This window comes from Pelobates fuscus, chromosome 8 (assembly GCF_036172605.1).
Source record: "Pelobates fuscus isolate aPelFus1 chromosome 8, aPelFus1.pri, whole genome shotgun sequence".
NCBI lineage: Eukaryota > Metazoa > Chordata > Amphibia > Anura > Pelobatidae > Pelobates > Pelobates fuscus.
The window spans coordinates 117,590,761-117,612,456 of NC_086324.1; the positions used below are offsets into that span (position 1 = coordinate 117,590,761).

The 21,696-nt window shown below is 38.3% G+C and overlaps 1 protein-coding gene across 1 annotated transcript in view; it reads left to right on the forward strand.

The window, feature by feature from the left end:
• The window catches only part of RBFOX1 (RNA binding fox-1 homolog 1), a 1,085,723-nt gene that overhangs the window by 675,132 nt on the left and 388,895 nt on the right, over positions 1-21,696 (forward strand). The window contains exon 5 of the mRNA XM_063430238.1: positions 17,898-17,990. Within this exon, the coding sequence (XP_063286308.1) occupies positions 17,898-17,990 (93 nt within the window). The remainder of the gene's footprint in view (positions 1-17,897; positions 17,991-21,696) is intronic.

Sequence of the window (21,696 nt, forward strand, 5' to 3'; positions counted from 1 at the left end):
GAGGACAGCAATGGTTGACGTGGCTGAAGATGCTGGACCAGGAGGAGGATGGCGGCTTTGAGTTTGCGTGCTGCTTGTACTCATGTGTTGATCCCATAGGCGTTTGTGATGTGCGATCATGTGCCTACGCAAAGCAGTTGTACCTAGGTGGGTGTTGGACTTCCCACGACTCAGTTTCTTTTGGCACAGGTTGCAAATGGCATCGCTGTTGTCAGAGGCAGAGACACAAAAAAAATGCCACACTGCTGAGCTCTGCAATGACGGCATTCTGGTGGTGGACACAGCATGCGTTGATTGGCGTGCTGTCGGGCTGACCCCGGGTGCCGATGCATGCTGTCTGACTGTGCCACTAGCTCCTTGTGACGACCCCCCCCTGCTTCCAACTCGTCTCCTCCTCCTCCTCTCTGTCTCCCCATCTGAACTTTCGCCCTGTTCTTCTTCTTGCCGAGCGGGCACCCACGTGACATCCATGGACGCATCTTCATCATCAACCGCTTCACTTGTATCTGACAACTCAGCAAAGGAAGCAGCAGCGGGTACAACATCATCATCATCACACCGTAGGTCCATGTGTGTAATGCTGCCTGCCTGAGACATATCCCTGTTATCTACATCCTCTGGCAATAATGGTTGCGCATCACTCATTTCTTCAAACGGATGTGTGAATAACTCCTCTGACATACCAAGTAAAGCGGCTGTGGTGCTAGTTTTGGTGGTGGCGGCAGGCGGGTGAGTGGTATCTTGAGAGGTGCCTGAAGCTAAGCTGGAGGAGGATGGTGCGTCAAGGTTCCGAGCGGAGGCTGTAGAAGATTGGGTGTCCTGTCTTAGCCAGTCAACTATGTCCTCAGAACGTTTCAAGTTCAGGGTGCGTGGCCTCTGAAAACTGGGCATTATTCTAGGGCCAAAGGGAATCACAGCACAACGACCACGATGGCCCCTGCGGGGTGGCCTGCCTCTGCCTGTCATTTTTTGGGGGATTAGTGGTACTATGCGTGCAAGCTACTGTGAGACCAGATATGAGTGGCAATGTGCAATGGCAGTGGTCTGCAGAGTACACACTGTAGGCCTGACACACCCGCTTGAAGACAACTAACTGCTATTCAATCTATAACAGTGAACAAAAAAATTATGTTTCTAAATGCACGCTATTGTGACACCAGAAATAAGTGGCAATGTGCACTGGCAGAGGTTGGCAGAGTACACGCTGTAGGCCTGACACCCGCTTGAAGACAACTAACTGATATTCAATCTATAACAGTGAAGAAAGTTTTTTGGTTTTAAATGCACAAAATTGTGACACCTGATATGAGTGGCAATGTGCACTGGCACAGTTCTGCAGAGCACACGCTGTAGGCCTGACACACCCACTTTAAGGACACTGACTGCTCTTAGCTTACACTGGAAACCTTTTTTTCTTTGTAAAAGCACACTACAGAGACACCAGATATGAGTGGCAACTGTCAAAGTACGCTGGCAGGGTTCTGCAGGGCACACGCTGAAGGAAGGCCTGACACACCCGCTTTAAGGACACTGACTGCTATTAGCTTACACTGGAAAACTTTTTTTCTTTGTAAAAGCACGCTACAGAGACACCAGATATGAGTGGTGGCACTGGGCAAATGGGCACAGTATCCACTGAGCCTGACACAGAAGCTGGCAGACAACTAACTGCTCTTCTTCAATCTATTACAGTGAAAAACTTTTTTTGGTTTTAAATGCAAGCTTAAGCTATTGTGACACCAGCAGTGAGTGAGTGGTGGCACTGGGCAAATGGGCACAGTATCCACTGAGCCTGACACAGAAGCTGGCAGACAACTAACTGCTCTTCAATCTATTACAGTGAAAAAGGTTTTTTGGTTTTAAATGCACGCTATAGAGACACCAGATATGAGTGGCAAATTAAACTTGCGGAGGTTGGCAGAGCACACGCTGAAGGCCTGACACCCAGACGCTTGCAGACAACTAACTGCTATTAGCTTACAGTGAAACCCTTTTTTGTTTTTAAAGGCACGCTATAGTCACACCAGATATGAGTGGTGGCACTGGGCAAATGGGCACAGTATCCACTGAGCCTGACACAGAAGCTGGCAGGCAACTAACTGCTATTCAATCTATTCCAGTGAAAAAAAATGTTTTCTTTTTAAATGTCAAGCATAAGCTATTGTGAAAACAGATATGAGTGGTGGCACTGGGCAAATGGGCACAGTATCCACTGAGCCTGACACAGAAGCTGGTAGACAACTAACTGCTCTTTTTCAATCTATTACAGTGAAAAACATTTTTTGGTTTTAAATGCAAGCTTACGCTATTGTGACACCAGATATGAGTGGTGGCACTGGGCAAATGGGCACAGTATCCACTGAGCCTGACACAGAAGATGGCAGGCAGGCAACTGCAATTACATTACACAGAAAAAGAAAAAAAAAGTAGACTGATGTTCTAGCCCTAAAAAGGGCTTTTTAGGGTGCTGTTCTTACAGCAGAGATCAGATGAATCCTTCAGGATTGTAGTGGACACTGAATACCCTAGCCTAGCTATCAATTTCCCTATCTAATGAACAGCAGCTACACTTTCCATCCTCTCAGTAAGCATGCAGCTTCAGAATGAATCTAAAATGGATGCTGGGAGGGAGGTGGGAGGGTGTGGAAGGGAGGGTCTGCTTCTGATTTGCTGGAATGTGTCTGCTGACCGTGAGGCACAGGGTCAAAGTTTGCTCAATGATGACGAATAGGGGGCGGATTGAACCGCCCATGTTTTCGCCCGCGTCGGCGAACGCGAATACGCTATGTTCGCCAGGAACTATTCGCCAGAGAACAGTTCGGTACATCACTACTCAATCCCCTCTGTTCCTGTATGTCCAGTTGTCTGGTTACAATTACATGTCTGTTAATCCACCCATCATACAGCGCTACAGAGTCTGATGGTGCTATTTAAATAATAAAATAATAATAATAACATATATTCTTAAATTGTTATGTGTGTCAAAAAAATCACCAATTATTTTAATTTTATTTTTTTTATTTGGCATATATTGGTGGTAAAATGGTTGCATGAAAAGAGTCAAAATACCCCAAGTTTAATACCGTAGGTTGTCTTCTTTTAAAAAAATATATACATGTGAAGGGTTATTCAGGGATTCCTGACAGATATCAGTGTTGCAATGTAACTTGTGTTAATTTTGAAAAAAATGGTTTGGAAATAGCAAATTGCTACTTGTACTTATAGCCCTATAACTTTCCAATGTTAACATTGGGCATTTCTAAATTCAGGACAAAATGTAGAAACTATTTAGCATGGGTGTTTTTTTGGGGGGGTTGTAGATGTGCAACAGATTTTGGGGTCAAAGTTCAAAAAAGTTAACTTATTTACACTTTTCCATTATATTTTACAATTTCTTTATAGTAAATTATATGATATGATGAAAATAATGGTATCTTTAGAAAGACCATTTAATGGCGAGAAAAACCTGTATATTATATGTGTGTGTTCAGCAAATGAGTAAGAGGAAAATTACAGCTAAACACAAACATCGCAGAAATGTAAAAAGAGCCCTGATCCTTAACTAAGGGGTAAAGCAAATTAACATGTAACAAATCAAATCACATGCCTTAAAATAGGACCTAGTCCTTAAAATAGGACCTGGTTCTAATTTACTAGATTGTGAAGACAGAGCTTCATTTGTGGCTGTAGATCATGCAAGCATGGATTAGACATAAAATCTTTGGCCATAAACTGGATTTAATTCAGGAGTTCAATACCAGACTATGGTATTCCAGATCCCGATTGCAAAGTTTTGAAGGCATATCTGAAGAGGTGGGAAGAGCAGCTGGCCAGACAATTATTATCATTATCTTTATCAGTTACCAGTTACGTTTGCGTTGCTCCTTTGCTTGATATAGCTTTGTTGGGTTTATGATGTCAGGTCTTTGGATGTAGATGCTTTTTCTTTCTTTTCGCTTTTCCATCACCCATCAGACTTCCGTCCACTCTATTATATCTATTTTTATGTGGAGGAACCTTGCCTTTTTAAAAAAATATTGATGTTACAGGCCTGATGTTACACTACTTAGTTGGGCTAGATTTAAATTTATGTTTGGCCACTTCCTCCTTTTGGCTTCTTGCCTTAGCTGGTTTTGTGCCATCATACCTCATTCTGTGCAGGGTGCTGTGGCATCTTGTACTTTAGTGCCGGATGCGTCGCTCTCCAATATGCTGAAGTCTTCAGGTAGGTCATATTCATTTTTCGTAATTTTTACTTCTTTCAGGTGATGTGTTGTGTTATTCATTTTCTTCACCACCATTATAAAGCAAAATATGAAGCCTCCTGTCATGCATAAAAATTGTTAATTAGATTACCGGTTCCTGTTCTGATTTATCAAAGAAAGAAGTGGTTTTGGAAGGACTACCTTTTATGCTTTCTCTTTGTTATTTTATCCTCTTTTTTTTTTTTTTTTTGGAATTTGGAGGTGTTAACGAAAAATACTTGCCTCCTGTCATTATTAACATTCTGATTATCTGAACATCAAAGATCAATATTTATTGACACATGATCTGTTAACAATCTCAAATGAAACATAATCACATCATTCAAATACTTTCCAATAACTCTTTTCTTATCATCAGATTGGAACTGGTACTGTTTTTAAAATACTCACCTTTAGGCGATCACAATCCTGAGGAGGAATTAGAAACTCTTTAATAGGTCTATCAAAACTATAGTGAATTCGGCACTTAAAAACATCTTTAAAACAAGTTTCTAACGAATAAACTTAGATATTTGTGTATGCAGAAACAAACAAAAGGATAAGGAAACCTCTGTTTAAAAAGTGTAGGAGTGTAGCGTGAAGTCTAATCACAATACCTGTCGGTGTTCATTTGTATGTCAAGTTGGGATTTCAGCATAGTTATGAAAACATGATTTCTCAGAATGAATGCTCCAAAAAGGACTTTAAACTTGAGATGTGCAGGCGATGCACAACACTAATTTTTGCATGTGTTCCAATAAAGTATTGAACATTCTAATATTAAAGAGGACTAGCTATAAATGTGTTCATATTTAAACATATTTTTAAGATGAAATACTAACAACAAATTGAAGTGGATTCAGGTAGTTTTGACGAATATGTATTTCAATTAAGGTTTGATGCAGGAAAATACTATATTTCTGCTTGCATACTGTGTAGTTTCTAACTGATTGTTTTTATTTTATTTCTCACATCTCTGTAGTATAATACCATAGATTGCCTCAAACAATAATTGATGCTGTTTAAAGGCCATTACAATGGTGAATTTCTGCAAACTTTGCAATAATCATCTGGTGTTCAACTAATTTTAATAACAACTACATAACATAAAGCATGAAAAATGCATGTTTTTTTTATTTGTCGGGAAATAGTATGTAGCTTGATAATTATTTATTCTCCATATATCCTTAATGATTTTATTACTTACACAATTAAGTCAAAAAACAAATTCCTTTAAACTGATTTCAAAGATTTTTTTTTTATAATTCCATTATTTCTATTGTGTTACACTTCACTATCACTAGCCATTTTAGAAAACATACCAACCCCTCCATGTTTCTAGTTACGTATTGTACATTCAAGCACTGAAATAGGCAGCTCAATAATACTGTCAATGGCCTTGATTACATTCTATGTAAAAAAAAAACAAAAAAAAAACAGTTAAAAATTATCAGCTGTTTTTGGGCCATATATTTTATGAAATTTCTGCTGGATTTAATGCAAGATGATGAATTTTTAGCAATTGAACCAAAAAGCACATTTACCTCCAATTTTTTTATGATTAATCCTGTTATTAATTTAAAAGGGCATTCAATAAATGCTGTAATGGAAGCCTCCGACATATGGAGGGCACTCCAAGGAAGTGTCTTTCCCCCCTTTTCCTGTCTTATTGTTTTCCCAATTGGGTGTTGTGCCATTGTTTCACAGACACTTCCAGACCAGTTCAGAGTGGCTGCACTGCCACTTTTTTTTTAAATCTTCCATGTGGTCCTCAGCCCTTGTTATTGTCTGCCCCCATCCTTGCTTGTAAAACAGAGCTGCGTTCAGACTAATGTTAATGTAATTGGTAGCTATCACAAGTCCATATTGCTATTAGTTTACTTGGCCTCGCTATGCTGTTTGGGAGGGGGTTACAGTGGAGGAACTGAATGCCAGATGTGTGTACAAATGTAACCCTATTGTATGCGAATGAGACTGTTGGGGTATGAATAGATGTGCTGTTTTCAACAAAGCTTAGTTGTGTTTCACCCTATGCTTTGTCTCGACTTAGGTAAAAAGGTTAATATGGCTATAATCACTGCCTTGCTATAATCCCTACTCTATAGGAGCAAAAGTCTCCAGGGTTATATTCACTGCAGCCTTGTCTGGTAGAAGAGGTCCCCAGTAATCCCAGTCAAGCTTTGGCAACTGGGTATAATAGAAAACATGGCCACAGTCACTATGCCACAAGTAGGGTATGTATGTTTAACAGTGTGTAGCCAGTGGCTGCTTGCTGTAATAATAAACTAGCGAATGAGCATCCTATGATTTCAAGTCACTATTAACATACTGGGGCACCTGGCACATGTACCCCCATGCACCCACCCATGGACCTTGGTTGCGGGCTTAAAATTTATTAAAGAGTTTGAACAGATCACTGTCCATTTCCAGCGACCCCACAGGGGGAACCATCCTTGTGTCTCCCTGGCCCCCATGTTGGGATCAATAAAATAATAAATAAGGGGGACGACGACTTAGTAGTCCCCAAGCCCTTACCCCTGAATGGTGGGTAGGGGATTTACTTAAAATAACCCGTGGGGAACTATTATTCCCCTGCCCATAGGCAGAGGTAGGAAATATTAAATTAATAACAAATAGGTATGACCCCACCCCACCCATGTATGGCGGTTGGCTGGCTATATTTAAATATACAAGTTTGGTGGACATGCCATTGCCACCCACCAAAATTGCCACCAACATCCCTTCACTTCGTGTGGATAGGAGTCCCTAAGCCCTTAGCAGCTGTCTTGCCCAAAAAAAATGCCTACCTATACCCGTCACCCTAATACATACAGAGTGCATACATAGTTACATAGCTGAAAACAGACATGCGTCCTTCAAGCTCAGCCTTAATCACATTTGTTTTTGCTGTTGATCCAAAAGAAGGCAAAAGCCCAGTTTGAAAAATGTCCAATTGTACAAAAAACTAGGAAAAAAATAATTATTTACCCCAGAATGACATTCAGATCTCTCCTAGTATCAAGAAGCTCTTACACTACTAATTAAAATGATATCCCTGAATAGTATGTTTTTGCAAATATTTATCCAATTGATGTTTAAACATCTGTAGACTCTGATAAAACCACCTCTTCAGGCAGAGAATTCCACATACTTATTGTTCTTCTAATCTAAATGTGTGACCTTGTGTCCTATGTATACTCTTATTTCTGAATAGATTGTCAGAAAATCGTTTGTATTGGCCTGGATTGGAAAAAAGACCACTAATATTATGAGGATTTTGGTTATTAATTATTCTATTTATTAATTAATAATCCTGTGTGGCAAAAGTAACCTTGCCTCGTGTTTGTAGGGTCCTGCTATACAAGCTATACCTGCTTCTGTACCGTTTGGATTGATGCTTTGGGATACTTCAGTGCTCTTTATTCTAGAGGGAAAGGACATCTCTGGCAGTTGAAACCCCTCCACTAGAGGGATGGCAGTGTGCGTATCAGGGAGAGAAGCATCTCGTCCTTTCTCCCCAGTGGCAGAGCGAGTTACCGGGAGTAGTGACAGTCTGTCCTACTCCCCAGCTACAGCTGGAGTTACCAGGAGTAACGACAGTCGGTCCTACTCCCCAGCAGCAGAGTATCGTACAGGGAGTGGAGACAATCGGTCTCACTCTCCAGCAGCAGTGTGCAGTACAGGGACCAGAGGGTGTCGTCCTTACTCCCCAGTGGCAGAGTGTGTTATTGAGAGAAGAAACAGTCAGTCTCTCTCCCCAGAGGCAGACAGAGTCAAAGGGAGAGGAGAATATCGTCCTCCATCCCCAGTGGCAGGGTGAGTTACAGGGAGTGGAGACGGTCGGTCTCACTCCCCAGCAGCCAAGTATGTTACAGGGAGAGGAGCATATCATCCTCTCTCCCCATCGGCAGCCAGAGTTACAGGGGGAGGAAATTCTAAGCAGATACAATACCGCAGCAAGCGTCCTGGGGAGTGGAGACAACCGGCCTCACCCTCCAACAGCAGCCGGAGGTACCAGGAGAGGAGCCAACTAATCCCTCGTCAGGTACCTGCTTAGTCTTCCCTTGGGGGGGAAGGTTTGTGGCGAAAGTAACCTTGCCACTGGTTCTTGGAGGGGTATGTTTTCCAGCCTCCTGCCCGGTCACTATGGACCCTGTAATAAACTTTGGTTAACGTCCCTGCTTGTGCCTTTTGGAGTTGTATGGCTACACTTTGAACTCCCGAAGCAGTTCGAAGCAGCACTTCGAACTCCTGAACAACCGCACAAACCAGAGACTACCCTGGAACTTGTTAACACCTATTAACACTTTGGAACGTTTCTCACCACGGTGTTCAAATTGTTCATCTGGGTGGATGCAATTCCTGTGGACAACCACGAGGTGGTGGTTATTTTGTTCGCATGAACGTATTTGGGCATTAATCTCTTGGAACTGAAATCCGCCACAGAAACTTCCAAACACCGCTGGACTTCCATCATCATCTGCGTTTGTGTCTATGCAATTTGGAGGAGCACTGTTTGGTGAAATCATTCATCTGGATGAGGGGAACAAGCTCCAGGGTAAGACTATTGACTCTGTTTGGTAGTTTGTTAATTTTCAAACTACCGAACTAGACCGATCGCAAGCCCTGATTCTCTGGAACTGTTTTGGGCATAGGACCATGCCTGCAGTCGGTCAAATAAATGACTTGCAGGGAATTCCTGAACCCCTGAACTGATCTGGGTGATCAGGGCTATCAGGGGATGTAACATTAGTGAAGGGTTTGTATGTTTTAAAGGTATTTTGGGGATTTTATAAAAATGTGTGTTTTATGTTTGGAGATAATTGAGTTTAATATAAGTGCTTGACTTAATTATCTCCCAGGTACAGAGGAGGGATTAACTATTATGTGTGTCAGTGTCCTGGATCTGAGAGTCAATGTGATTGTGTGATTGTTTATATTGTGGTTTACTCTCAGGTCTAGGGGGAAGTGCCCCTTGCATAGGGACTTGCATATAAGGCCAGTTGAGGCTACCATTAAATGAGTTCCTGCCTACCTTCAACATAGATATGCACTCAATCCCCATACAATATATATCTGGGTGCAGCCAGGCCGGTCCCAGTACCAGGAACCAAATACTTGATAAGGTTGAAAATAGAAAACGGTCCAGGCACTCCAGGATACAAAAAGGCAAATTTATTAAACCCACCGCCACTCACAACATTTCGACCTGAACGATCTTTTTCAAGCTTGACAAAGACTGTTCAGGTTGAAACATTGAGAGTGGTGGTGGGTTCAATAAATTTGTATTTTTGTATCCTGGAGTGCCTGGACTTTTTTCTATTTTCTACCTTACCCTCAACATAGAGTCTCATGTCATGTGTTGGGGGAACATCTGTATCTGCTCTGGGGATTGCTATATCACTATACTCCCCTGGGTTAAAGTCCCAGGCTATGCAAATCTCTTCATGGCGGATTGGGAGGATTCCACCATGTGCAGGGAACATGGCTGGAGGGCAGACCTGGTCCTTTATCATCGCTGCATTGATTGCTTATTTTTTTATTTGGAAAGGCCCTGTACCAGTTTTAATAGAGTTTTTAAACTTTTTAAATACCAATTACAGAGGAATTAAATTAAGCTCCAGTCATAGCAAGTCCTATGTTAATTTGTTAGAGTTAGACATTTATGTCTTAAAAAGGTACACACGAATACTTTAATTAATCTAACAATTTCTCAATCCAACCCCTGGCTTAACATAATACCAAAAAGCAACTTTAACAACTAAAAAGAAATTGTGATGATCAAATTGTTTTAGAACCCAAGCTAAAGCCCTGTTGTGCCTAATCATTAGATGACGCATCAATATTCAAAAAGTAATAATCAATACCTAATAATGTTTAAAGCGATATTGGTGGGCACACAACCCAGTTTGGGATGAGTATCTTGAACTATAGGAAAGAGAAATCACACAGTGACTACGTTGAATATAAATATCCCACTATAGCGTGAAGTGGAATAATCCCCACTCAAGGATATGTGGTGCTCCTCTTTGGTCCCCACATTTCCTTGAGTGGGGATTATTCCACTTCACGCTATCCATACCAAAGCTGGATTTAAGCTCTGAATATTGTGAGTAGTTTCACTGTTATTTACAGAATATCCATATTTTGTTTTTATACTACACCATTGGAGTTTTTCTCTCTTCTGTTCTTCCCGCATATTTATCTCCAAACTACAAATATACATTTGGACGCTACATACCCTTCTGATGGACTACTAGGACCACCATTTGCACATTTGGATATTTTATATTCGGACTAATAGGTACCTGTTGTTATTCCAATTTTTTATATTATATTTGGACATTTTTCGGACGTTTCTGTTATTGCTGCTAAACCTACTTATATATTATTATTTGTTATTTCCACTTGTTTTAGGCGCACCCTTATTCCATATATTATACCTTAACTTGCCACCATTTTTTCATCTATTTATTTCATATTTTGTGGTAAGAAAAACAAAAATATTTTTTTTACATACATGTTGCATTTTCGCTGGGTATTTTGTACCTTTGATAAGTGCCACTGCCATAAATTCCTCCTACGTATGCTCAGTTACCTCTTCTTAGTAAAACAATAAGTCCAATGTATGACCTAGACACTATTTTGTGAAGTTACAGCGCTGTAAAAGAGACGTGACAAGTTCAGGTTTTTAAGTATGAATTTACATGGAGGGTTTTAATGGGTCTGTATTCTATTTTGAAATATGACAAAGGAAATAACAAAAAAAGGCTGCGCCAAGGGAAATCAATATATAAACGACAATTAGTCCAAATAAAAAAGAAAGTCTTATCTAGAATATGCTCCTATGGAGAATGAGAAATCTGTAGATCCACGGTCAGGGGAAAGTTCCTCGATGATCTCCTTCTTGGGAATTCACTCGTATGTGAAAAGATAAAACAGATACAAAACAGGATAGTGCAATACGTCTGGTAGTAAAATGGATAAAAAATTAAAAGCTGGTATAAAACTCACATTTGTAAGAGCTATAACTCGCTCTAGTGTAGAAGGCGTACAGCGGTACAATCCCCGCTTATGGGATATAGGGAAAATTTCCTCCGTCAGTGATGTGTTCCATGCTCAAAGATAAAAGAGAAACAACCAATAGTGCTGACTGGGTAAAATAGTGATAGAAAATACGTATAAAATGGTACTCACAAGAGGGGAGCAGACCGACTGCTCCTTGAAGATAGCGCTGGTGGTATTATCCCCACCTCGGATTACTTGGAGTCCAGGGAAATAAAAATGCCAGGTAACAAAATAATATACAGTGTAAAAAAAAGATAAATGGCACTAAATAAAAAGTGTCCAAATAATCTTTAATATTAAAATACACAGTAAAATTCCACAAACGCGTTTCGCCAATACGGCTTTATCAATATGGATTTTGAAATATGTTTGCAGGCTGCTTTTTCCAACTACCCCAAAAAGGCATACTATTTCTCAAAGAAGACATCCCAGGGTAATTAAAAATGTATATTTTGAGCCTGAAAACATTTTTCTGCTAGCTTGTACCAAGTGTAGTGGTCATAAGCATTTTTTCTGCCTTTTTGACACACATAGTGAGTTTGTACTGTATATTTTGCAAACCTATTGTGTGTTATGGCTATATAATACTTCCTATCTTGCTCAGCTATGTTGTCTGAGCACAGCATTACCCCCATATGTACCTTTGCCAGGTATATGTGGACATTGAAGGGGCACATTTGAGACACAGCCATTTACGTTTTTTCAAACTTTGATTTTTTATGCTGTGTCCATACCCCACTTTGGAGATTTTTTAGTAGGTTAATATTCCAACTACCCTACAAAGGCATACCATTTCTTAAAGAAGAAACCCGAGGATATTTCAAAAGGCATATTTTGAACCTTACCGTGAAATCATTTTCCCACTAGCTTGTACCAAGTGTAGTGGTAATAAGCATTTTTAATGTTTTTTTTACACACAACGTAAGTTTGTAATATATATTTTGCAAACCTTATGTGTGCTACAGCAGTATAGTACATCATATGTTGCTCAGCTATGTCATCTGAGTACAAAAATACCCCCCGTATGTACCTTTACCAGGTATATGACAACGCTGAAGGGGCACATTTGAGACACAGCCATTTAAGTTTGAATTTTTAGGCTGGGTCCATGCCCCACTTTTGAATTTTTTTCAATAGGTAGTGTTTTCCACTTACTTCACAAAAGCATACTATTTCCTAAAGAAGACACTCCAGGGTGTTTCAAAGGGCATATTTGAAACCATAGCGTGGTAAAAAAAATTTGCTAGCCTTTATCAAGTGTAGAGGTAATACGCATTTTTCCACTTTTTTAAAACTTTTTTTTACTTTTAATTTTTTTTTTTTACAGTTAACCCCTAACTAGCCTAAGAGTAAATCCCTCAATTTCCCCACTAACTTCTACCCACCCTAGCTAAATAAATAAATATTTTAAAAATATTTAAGTAACTAACTAAATAAATTTAACCCCTGAGGATTAAAAAAATAAATAAAAGTAAACCTTAGGGGTTAAAAGAAAAAATCAGATCACAGTGAAATACTGTTATCTGTATTTTGATTACTGTAGACAGTGATCAAAGGGCATGGAAGTGGTTAAATTTGATTTGAAAAGGGTGTGGGGGTGGGATTTTATAACTAACAGTTGTTGTTTTTTACAGTGTGAGACAGATCATTACCGATCAGTACCGATCTGTATATATATATATATATATATATATATATATATATATATATATATATATATATACACACACACACACACGTGTATATGTAATTGTATTCTAACTGTATTTTTATATTAATATATATTTATATCAAAATAAACTTAGAATGAAATGATATATACCGTATTTTCCGTTGTATAAGACGACTGGGCATACAAGACGACCCCCAACTTTTCCAGTTAAAATATAGAGTTTGGGATATACTCGCCATATAAGACTACCCGTCTTCCAACGCACACCAAATAAACATTTAAAAAACATCAGATTTGATTTCAATATGGTAATTTTAATTCAAATGCTTATGACATGCAGGTACTTAGCAGGAAAACGGTGACATAAAATAGTGCAAGTGGATTAAACTTTTCCTAATTCACACTAAAGCTGAAAGGAAGGATAAGACAGCCACTTAGTAGATAACACCCTGATTCCCACTGTATTAGGGAGCTATCTACCAAAAGGCTAAAATACCTGAATTGGTCTTTCAGCCACATTTACTAATACTAAGTAAAGATTACTTAGTATTACTAAATGCAGCCCCTACTCGCCATACCGTGAGTAGGGGTATGTATAGTAAACAGTGAGCAGCCAGTGGCTGCTCACTGTAAAAAAAAAAACTTATTGGCCCACACCCATGAACGGCTGGTAGGGGCCCTAAAGTAAAATAAGGAGGGGGCACCTATTGTCCCCCCCCTGGCCCCTACCCCTGAGCGGCAGTTGGGGGCCTTAAATAACTATGAGGGGGAGGACCTACTGTCCTCCCCCCTGGCCCCCACCCCTGCACGGCAGGTGGGGGCCCTACATAACAATGAGGGGGGACCTACTGTCCTCCCCCCTGGCCTTCACCCCTGCACAGCGGGTGGGGGCCCTAAATAACAATGAGGGGGGGGACCTACTGTCCTCCCCCCTCTGGTCCCCACCCCTGAGTGGTGGGTGGGGGCTTTAAATGAAAATCCTCCCCCCACACCTTCCAAGGTGACCAGGGGTCCCCAAGCCCCTAGTCACCCCCCCCCACTCAAATAAAGGTTATCCCCTACCTATCCCCTCACCCTAAAAACAAAAATGGTGAGGGGGAATAAAATAACCAACCTGTAAATTAAAATAAAACTTACCATTTGATGTCTTCTTTCTTCTAAAATCTTAATTTTTCAGCAGCAAAAAAAGGCCAAATAAAAAACCATAATACCAGTCGAATTTAAAATAAAAGTTTTTTGGAATTTCCCCACGCTGTGTAATTTCTCATAACACTCTCATTGGTGGGCTTGAAATCCATCCAATCAGAGTGCTCTGTGTCACTTTACACAGCGTGGGTACGGTTTTACTCTGGAGCCTTCGCTGAACACAAATATTAGTGTTTCCAAACAGTAAAAGATATCACAGTGATGATATTGTCAGTGAAAGTGACCTTTTTTGCATTTTTCACACACAAATGGCACTTTCAGTGATGATATTATATACGTATTACTGTTTTGAAACACTAATAATTGTGTTCAGTGAAGTTTCCCGAGTATAACAGTACCTCCCATGTACAGGTTTTATGGTGTTTTGGAAAGTTGCAGGGTCAAATTTTTTTACATTCATTTTAAATTAATTGAAAAAAAAAATACAAAGCCACTAATCTAGACACTTTAATCGAAAAATAGATCTTTTAGATAGGGACTCTCTTTTAGAATACAAAACAAAAAATAATGACATTACCCTTCCTATAATTTTCAATTATAACAACAAAAGTCAACATATCAAAAGAATTCTAAAAATAAATTGGGACATTTTCAAGGAGGATGACATACTCAAGACCCCCAAACTTGAAATCTATCCCAACAAAAAATAATACTTAAAAACCCAATATCTGTAAGACCACTTTCCGTAATAAGAAAAGGTTTTGTCAAATGTGAAGTATGCTTTGCCTGTAAACACAATGATAAATCCTATTATAATATGACTAAATTCAATGCCACAAAAAAACAAAAAATTAGGTAAACCAATTTATTACATGCAATAGTAAAAATGTAATGTATGTGCTGGAATGTCCCTGTAGCATGAAATATGTTAGCATGACCACTAGATGTCTGAAGACAAGCATATCGGAAAACTGTGCAGAAATATGTCTAAGAGTTTAATTAATAATACAGTATCAAAACATTTTTTAAAACACAAAAAAATCCAGATCTTTCAAAATTGTATGTAATAGACACCTGCACTCTACCATGGCGTGGTAGGAATATCACCAAAATTCTAGGTCAATGAGAAATGAAAAGGGTCTTTTATTTGAATTATTTGTTGCTGGTCTTAGTGTATTCTATAATTGTTTTATAGAACTATTATATAGGTCAGGGGTAGGCAACCTGCGGCACTAGTGTCATGCTCGGCACTCAAGGTGTCTTTCCACGGCACTCAAAGCTGCTAGAGCCAAACAGGCTCTGACCTATCAGGAGTCTCAGTGAAACTTCAGATATCTGCTAATACGAAGAGGTAGTGAAGGACAATCCTCAATTTATGCATTGCAGAACGTAGAGGTAGTGATCTCAGATCAGTTCCTCCCAGCACTTGTCAATGGGAATCAACACTGTAGTAGAGCAGCCTGCAGCTTCTGTTGCAGCTCCTGTCTCTGACCGGTACCTGGCCAGCCTGGTCCCCACTGGAACCCAGGGAAGCCACCCACACTGCTAGATATACACAGAGACCTGCAGAATAAACCTCCCCTCATACAAAATAATATGAACAGCCTACACACAAACATAGACACAATCCCCACAAACGCAACACCACTAACAATCCACATACACGCGCACACAATCCCACATGCAGCCTCTCACATGCAATACCCCAAACAGCCCCCACACACTACCAAACACACAATGTGACATATCCATCCACACACAAAGCAATTACAGTAAATATAACACAAGCAGAATACGGCAGCATACACACCTCAATTTACAAAAATAGGATCGGCACGCTACGGGACATCACAATCCTATATCGGCACAGTGCTGCTAAAAGGTTGCCTACCCCTGATATAGGTATATGTATCGGTATAGTTCTGAATAAAACAGGTAAAATACCTTACTTACAATTTGTGTTGGTGGTATAATCCCCAGTTAGGATTATTTGTCCAGTCTCCACAGCAAGTATACAGGATGACAGAAAAAAAAAAAAAAAAAAGAATAAAGTAATAAAATATTTGTGTACACAAGATAGAAAGTGGCCAAAAATACTTTATTGTATAAAATAAAATTGATTAGTCCACAATGCTTTTCACTAGCTGAGGCTTTATGAACTGGAATTAAACAATAGTACCTGGCATATAAAGATATTTATAGCTAACATAGCAATTTTTTTTTAAAAGCTACCAAAATGACATCGTAGCCACGTGATTGTGATTTGTAAACATGATCCAAACATATAAAAACATTAGTATAAAAAACTTTATTATTAAATACCTAAAATATATACAATGCACGTAGAAATGACGGGTATATTGAGTATAATGACAAATGGTCATGTGACGCAGCACTTAACCACTGCGTCATAGACAAAGGGGGCATGATGGGAAATCTAGGCAACTACGCTTGTGAATGGGGAATGTATGGTAGCTGCAGATCGTCAGATGTGGTAGCCATTTTTGAGGAGGGGATAGTATCAGTTGAGATGGCAAGTACTGATGACTAAGGTGAAAGAAAATAAGTAATTGTCTGCCGTGGGGGATGTGATCTACTACAGCAACCCATTCCACAATACCCTGGTTATCATCAATAAATGTGGCAATCCCTTAGTCCCAAGGGTGTCCTGTAGACCCAAGGGTGTCCTGTACCCTGATCATCAAAAATAAATGTGGAAGCCCTTTCTTCAATCTTCATTCTTCAGGCATGAAAACAAACCTGCATATGAAACAATGATATAAAAAAATACATTGCAAAAAGCATTGGTAAAAATAAAGATCACAAACAAATAAAGATAAGAAGAAGAAAAAAATCTAAATAATCCACACCCTCCAGATCATTGGCTGGGTGACTAAAAATTCAATCTTCAGAACCTGTTTGAAAGCTTTTTTGTAGGCTGTGATTGGTATAAAGTCCCAAGCAAATCTAACTCCTACAACATTTGCCTAGTGAGGTTATTGTGTTCATATTTTAATTTAATTTGTACATTTAGAGACTTTTGTAATTTAAAATAAACTTATTTCTACTCAAAGAAGATATAGCCAAAAAGGGCATGTTTTAATATATTTTAATATATGTACAATTATCATGTGGACAAAAATACCTATTTTCTCTTTTTGATTTATTATGAAATACTGTTTCAAAACCTAATGTTCTGTTACAACACAAAGTAACATGTTTGGCTGAATAATGTTAACTTTTTAAACATTTATTTCTGAAATTGTATTTTTTAAACATTATTTAAGAACAAGTAAGTGCATTTATTTGGGGTTAAATAGACAATTCTGCCAAGAAAGCCAGTGTGACAAGATACGTTATTTCCTAATGTATACTCCTTCTGCTTTAATATGTGTGTGAAGAAGTCAAACACAGTAAGTTACTTTTATTGTTATTGTCTTAACTTTTGTACCATTAAATGTGATTTTTGTTTTCTTTTGCTAGATACTTTTTTTCATCTGTTTTGACATGGAAAGATGCATTGATGTTTTTGTTCTGTATTCTCTATTTAGATGAATAAGTAAGACACAAAATAACATGTATTACGATAGTCAGATATATTAACACTTTCTGTAAACTCTTATGTTTGTGAATATGCATGCATTATAAAAATGATCTGTAATCATTTAAAAACATTCCAAAATAAATAAATCAGCATATAGAATATGTGGTTATTTACTGAAATATTAATATGCATGTTATTTTCCCCTTCTCCCTCCTGCATGCAGGGATTTGGTTTCGTAACTTTCGAAAATAGTGCTGATGCGGACAGGGCGAGGGAGAAATTACACGGCACGGTGGTAGAGGGTCGTAAAATAGAGGTGCATGTTTAAAATATTTTCTTTATCAACTGCTTACATATGTTTGCTTCCCTCATTTGTTATACTAAATGTATCATTGGTGTATTTTGTGTGTGTGTCCATACTCCTTTTTATTTTTTTTCTTGAAATGTACATATGCCTAACAGGTTTTATGCATATCAGTCACATTGTTATAATCTAAAGTTTTTCTTCTTGACTCAACTTATTTTGATGTGATTGACAAATTAAAGTGATTAAATCTATTTTGTGTTTTTAGAAAGTGTCTTTTCAGATAATTATTCAGTGTCCAATAAATCCCCAAAATGTGTTAAAACTTTCCTAGGAAACAAGAAAATGCTAAAAAGCAAACACAACCCGTCATTTTTTTTACTGCAGGGTTGATGAGGGATTCGCAGTGGCTTTCAAAGGAAATCAAATGGGAAAAATTAAGTGTCACAAAAAGCCTGACAGCCTATTTAAAAGTTTCACTACACCGACAGGTCTGTTCTGGTGCATTGGTTTGCATTTTGCCAAGTCTCTCCCCATTCTTCCGTCTCCAAACCAAAAGTTAGGTCTATCTTCCTCTTAATCAAAATTAAAAAGCTTTCAGTTTATACAATTGGATTTTATTTATCATTGCCCTGTTTTCAGACACCAGAATCGCTAAAAATGTTATAGCCTTTGAGTAAGATGTTGCATACATTGCCTCTCCATCTTTCTCTGTAGCTTTGGTCATGTGGAATCAACACATTGCTCAAACTAAAATAGTAATGCCATGGTTTAGATTTGTTTGCATACTGACAAAATTTTTGATCTTTATCATGAACATGGTAAACTCAACCAGCATGTCTTTCATAGCATAACTCGGAAGCTTTCCTTTCCAACATGATTGTAACACATTTGAAAGTGTGTTGTTTATAACAACATAATAGTCCTAAACACACCCCCAAGTTGTAAAAGTATATTTAAAAACTGTCTATAAATCATCATCCGGTACACGCTGTAATTGAAGTCTTGAGTAATTACAGGCAAGTAATTATATTGAGATGTCATTCACTTTCTTTCTTCTCCACCTTGGGCCATCTCTTTAAAGCTATTATATTTTTAATTTATACTGTACCATATGCTTTAATGTTGGAATACTTTGAAGACAATTACACAATGTAAAACAGTCAATTTAAATTAAATATTTGACTGTACATGTTCTTAAACTACTATATAGTATTGTATAGTTTCAAACTTTCCAGATCCCTCCATCTAATAAAGAAAGAACCTTTATTGCCCTATGCCCATTCCTATTAATATGTATTATTTATTACTACTTCAGGTCTTTCCTTATTAGATCTTTTTCTTCTTCAAATGTTCTTGTGAACTTGAGAACCTGAGCCCCACTTTGAAATCCTCTGTCTGTATGAAACCAACTCTAGATATCTCTACCATCTTTCTCTTTTTAATTCAGACCATTTTGTCCAATTTTGATGCATGATTTTATTCTTCACCATTGAAGCATGTTTTTAGATGTCATGGATATTCAGTCCCATTCTATATTTTGTATATTTTCATAAAATATTGTCATCAGCTGGAAAGTTTATGGCTTTCTAATTTGCAGGCATTTTGCTAGGCTCCATAAAAAAACTTATACATAAGGTGATTTTGATTACCCCTCTCCCAAGGACCCTTAAAATGCATTTTGTGCCTTTTGGTCTCTTAGATTTTGCCCAAGACTGGTGAGTACCTAGACTTGAAACACCTTATCCATCCTAAATCTACTGTACCTTCACTAGGAGACATAATATGATTGCTCAAACACAGAGTTCTCAGTTATGCAGCAGCACCATCTACTGCAAGTATGTGAGAAAATAACACTTGGTTGCAACCTTCTGGCCAACATACACAGGTACACAACAGTAGAGTCAGGGCATGCTTAACCCCTTAAGGACACATGACATGTGTGACATGTCATGATTCCCTTTTATTCCAGAAGTTTGGTCCTTAAGGGGTTAAAGCTTTAAGTAAACAATTCATCTCTGCCTTTTGGTACAAGGAAATTGGGAAGAAGTTATTTTCCTGTCACTGATTTCAGTGTTATTGTCTGAGGCACAATTCTGAGTTTCAGTCACTCTGCTTCATTTCCCTTCTAAAATACTGTGGATTACAGACACACACTATGTCATTGTTACTATGTCAAAATAATACATGGACATTATTAGTCAGACTGCTCTGGATTTTAGGTGAATAAATATGCATTGAAAAGATTCAGAACTAATGATTACTATAAATGGAGTTTCAGCCCATAGAGCCACTCCCTTTTGATGTCCATGGTATGTGCATATGTAAGATGTATAGCCCTTGGCTGAGAAGTGTTATGTAGGCATATATATGAAATGGGTTGTTTTAGCACTAAGAACACATTGGAGGATAGAGGTAGGCAGCTCAGATATCCAATTCAGGGTCTCTCTAATCCAGTAAACACAAGTGTAATGAAGGAGGAAGTGGAAATATGTCATGGGTAAACCAGAGAATACATAGGAACCAATATAGTGTAGTAGCTTAGTTGAGTAAGTATGAGATCAGTAAGTGAATGGACATGTGCTCATGATTTATAGCCTCCAATTATCTCTTATAAATAAGCATTGAGTAGTACAATTTCCATTCTAGGATATAGGCTTGACTGGGTTCCTCTACGGAAGGGTATATAAAATAACACACAGGAGAACATATATACCATATGAGGAGTAAGTTCTAATAAATGAAAATCTACTTACAGAATCCAGAGCAAAATAGGTGGTTTTGCTTAGTGTAATCTCCACCAAAAAATACAAATTGCACAGGAAGCTACAGGAGAAGTAAAGATACATAGTATATTTATTGAAATTATTAAATTAAAAACATGTATTAAAACAATCAATTAATGCTAATGTAACCACTAACGCATTTCACCACTTTTTTTAATGTGTTACTGGGATCTGGAGACCTTCACTATTTATAGCAGATATATAAAACTCAAAATATCTGGTCATACGATGTGGTCACCACATGACCACAACATTATTAACATAAAGTCAAAATACACATATACAATAGTAAAACTGCATATAAGATGTTATATAGCAAAGTAAACTAATAAGGAGAATGTCCCAAACTGGCTGAATGTGGCTGAATGCAGGTCACATAACCTGCAATGAGAGAACTGGTATGAAATACTTAAGCATATTATATGTAATGTGGAGAGGAAACTGAGGTGCAAAAATATACTTTTTAGACGCTAAATGAACTTTCCACCCTCGCCCCTTCACTTACAATGCTCGTTTGCCAAATCTAATTATCCTGCCAACTCCTTTTTATTATTTAGCCCCGCAATCTTTTAGCTATTTTATAGAATTACCCAATTTTGCTCTTTTAGCGATTTCATATAATTCCCCGGTTTTGGGTGTCACATGACTTGGCGCCATTTAGAGGAACCTTGCATTGTCCACTCTCCCTTCTCTATTTGGACACATTTTCATACTCTTTGTAGGCTATTTATCACCCTGCTTCCCATCCACATCCCATGTAATATGTTTAAGTGTTTTATACTGGTTCTCTCCTTCTGGGTCATGTGACTATTTTGGAAGAATTATTCTTCTGATTATTAGTTTCTTCATTATTTAAGCTCATTTTAGTGCAATTCGAATTGTATTGAAAACCATACATCTTATATTTCACAATTCCCATTGTATATATGCAT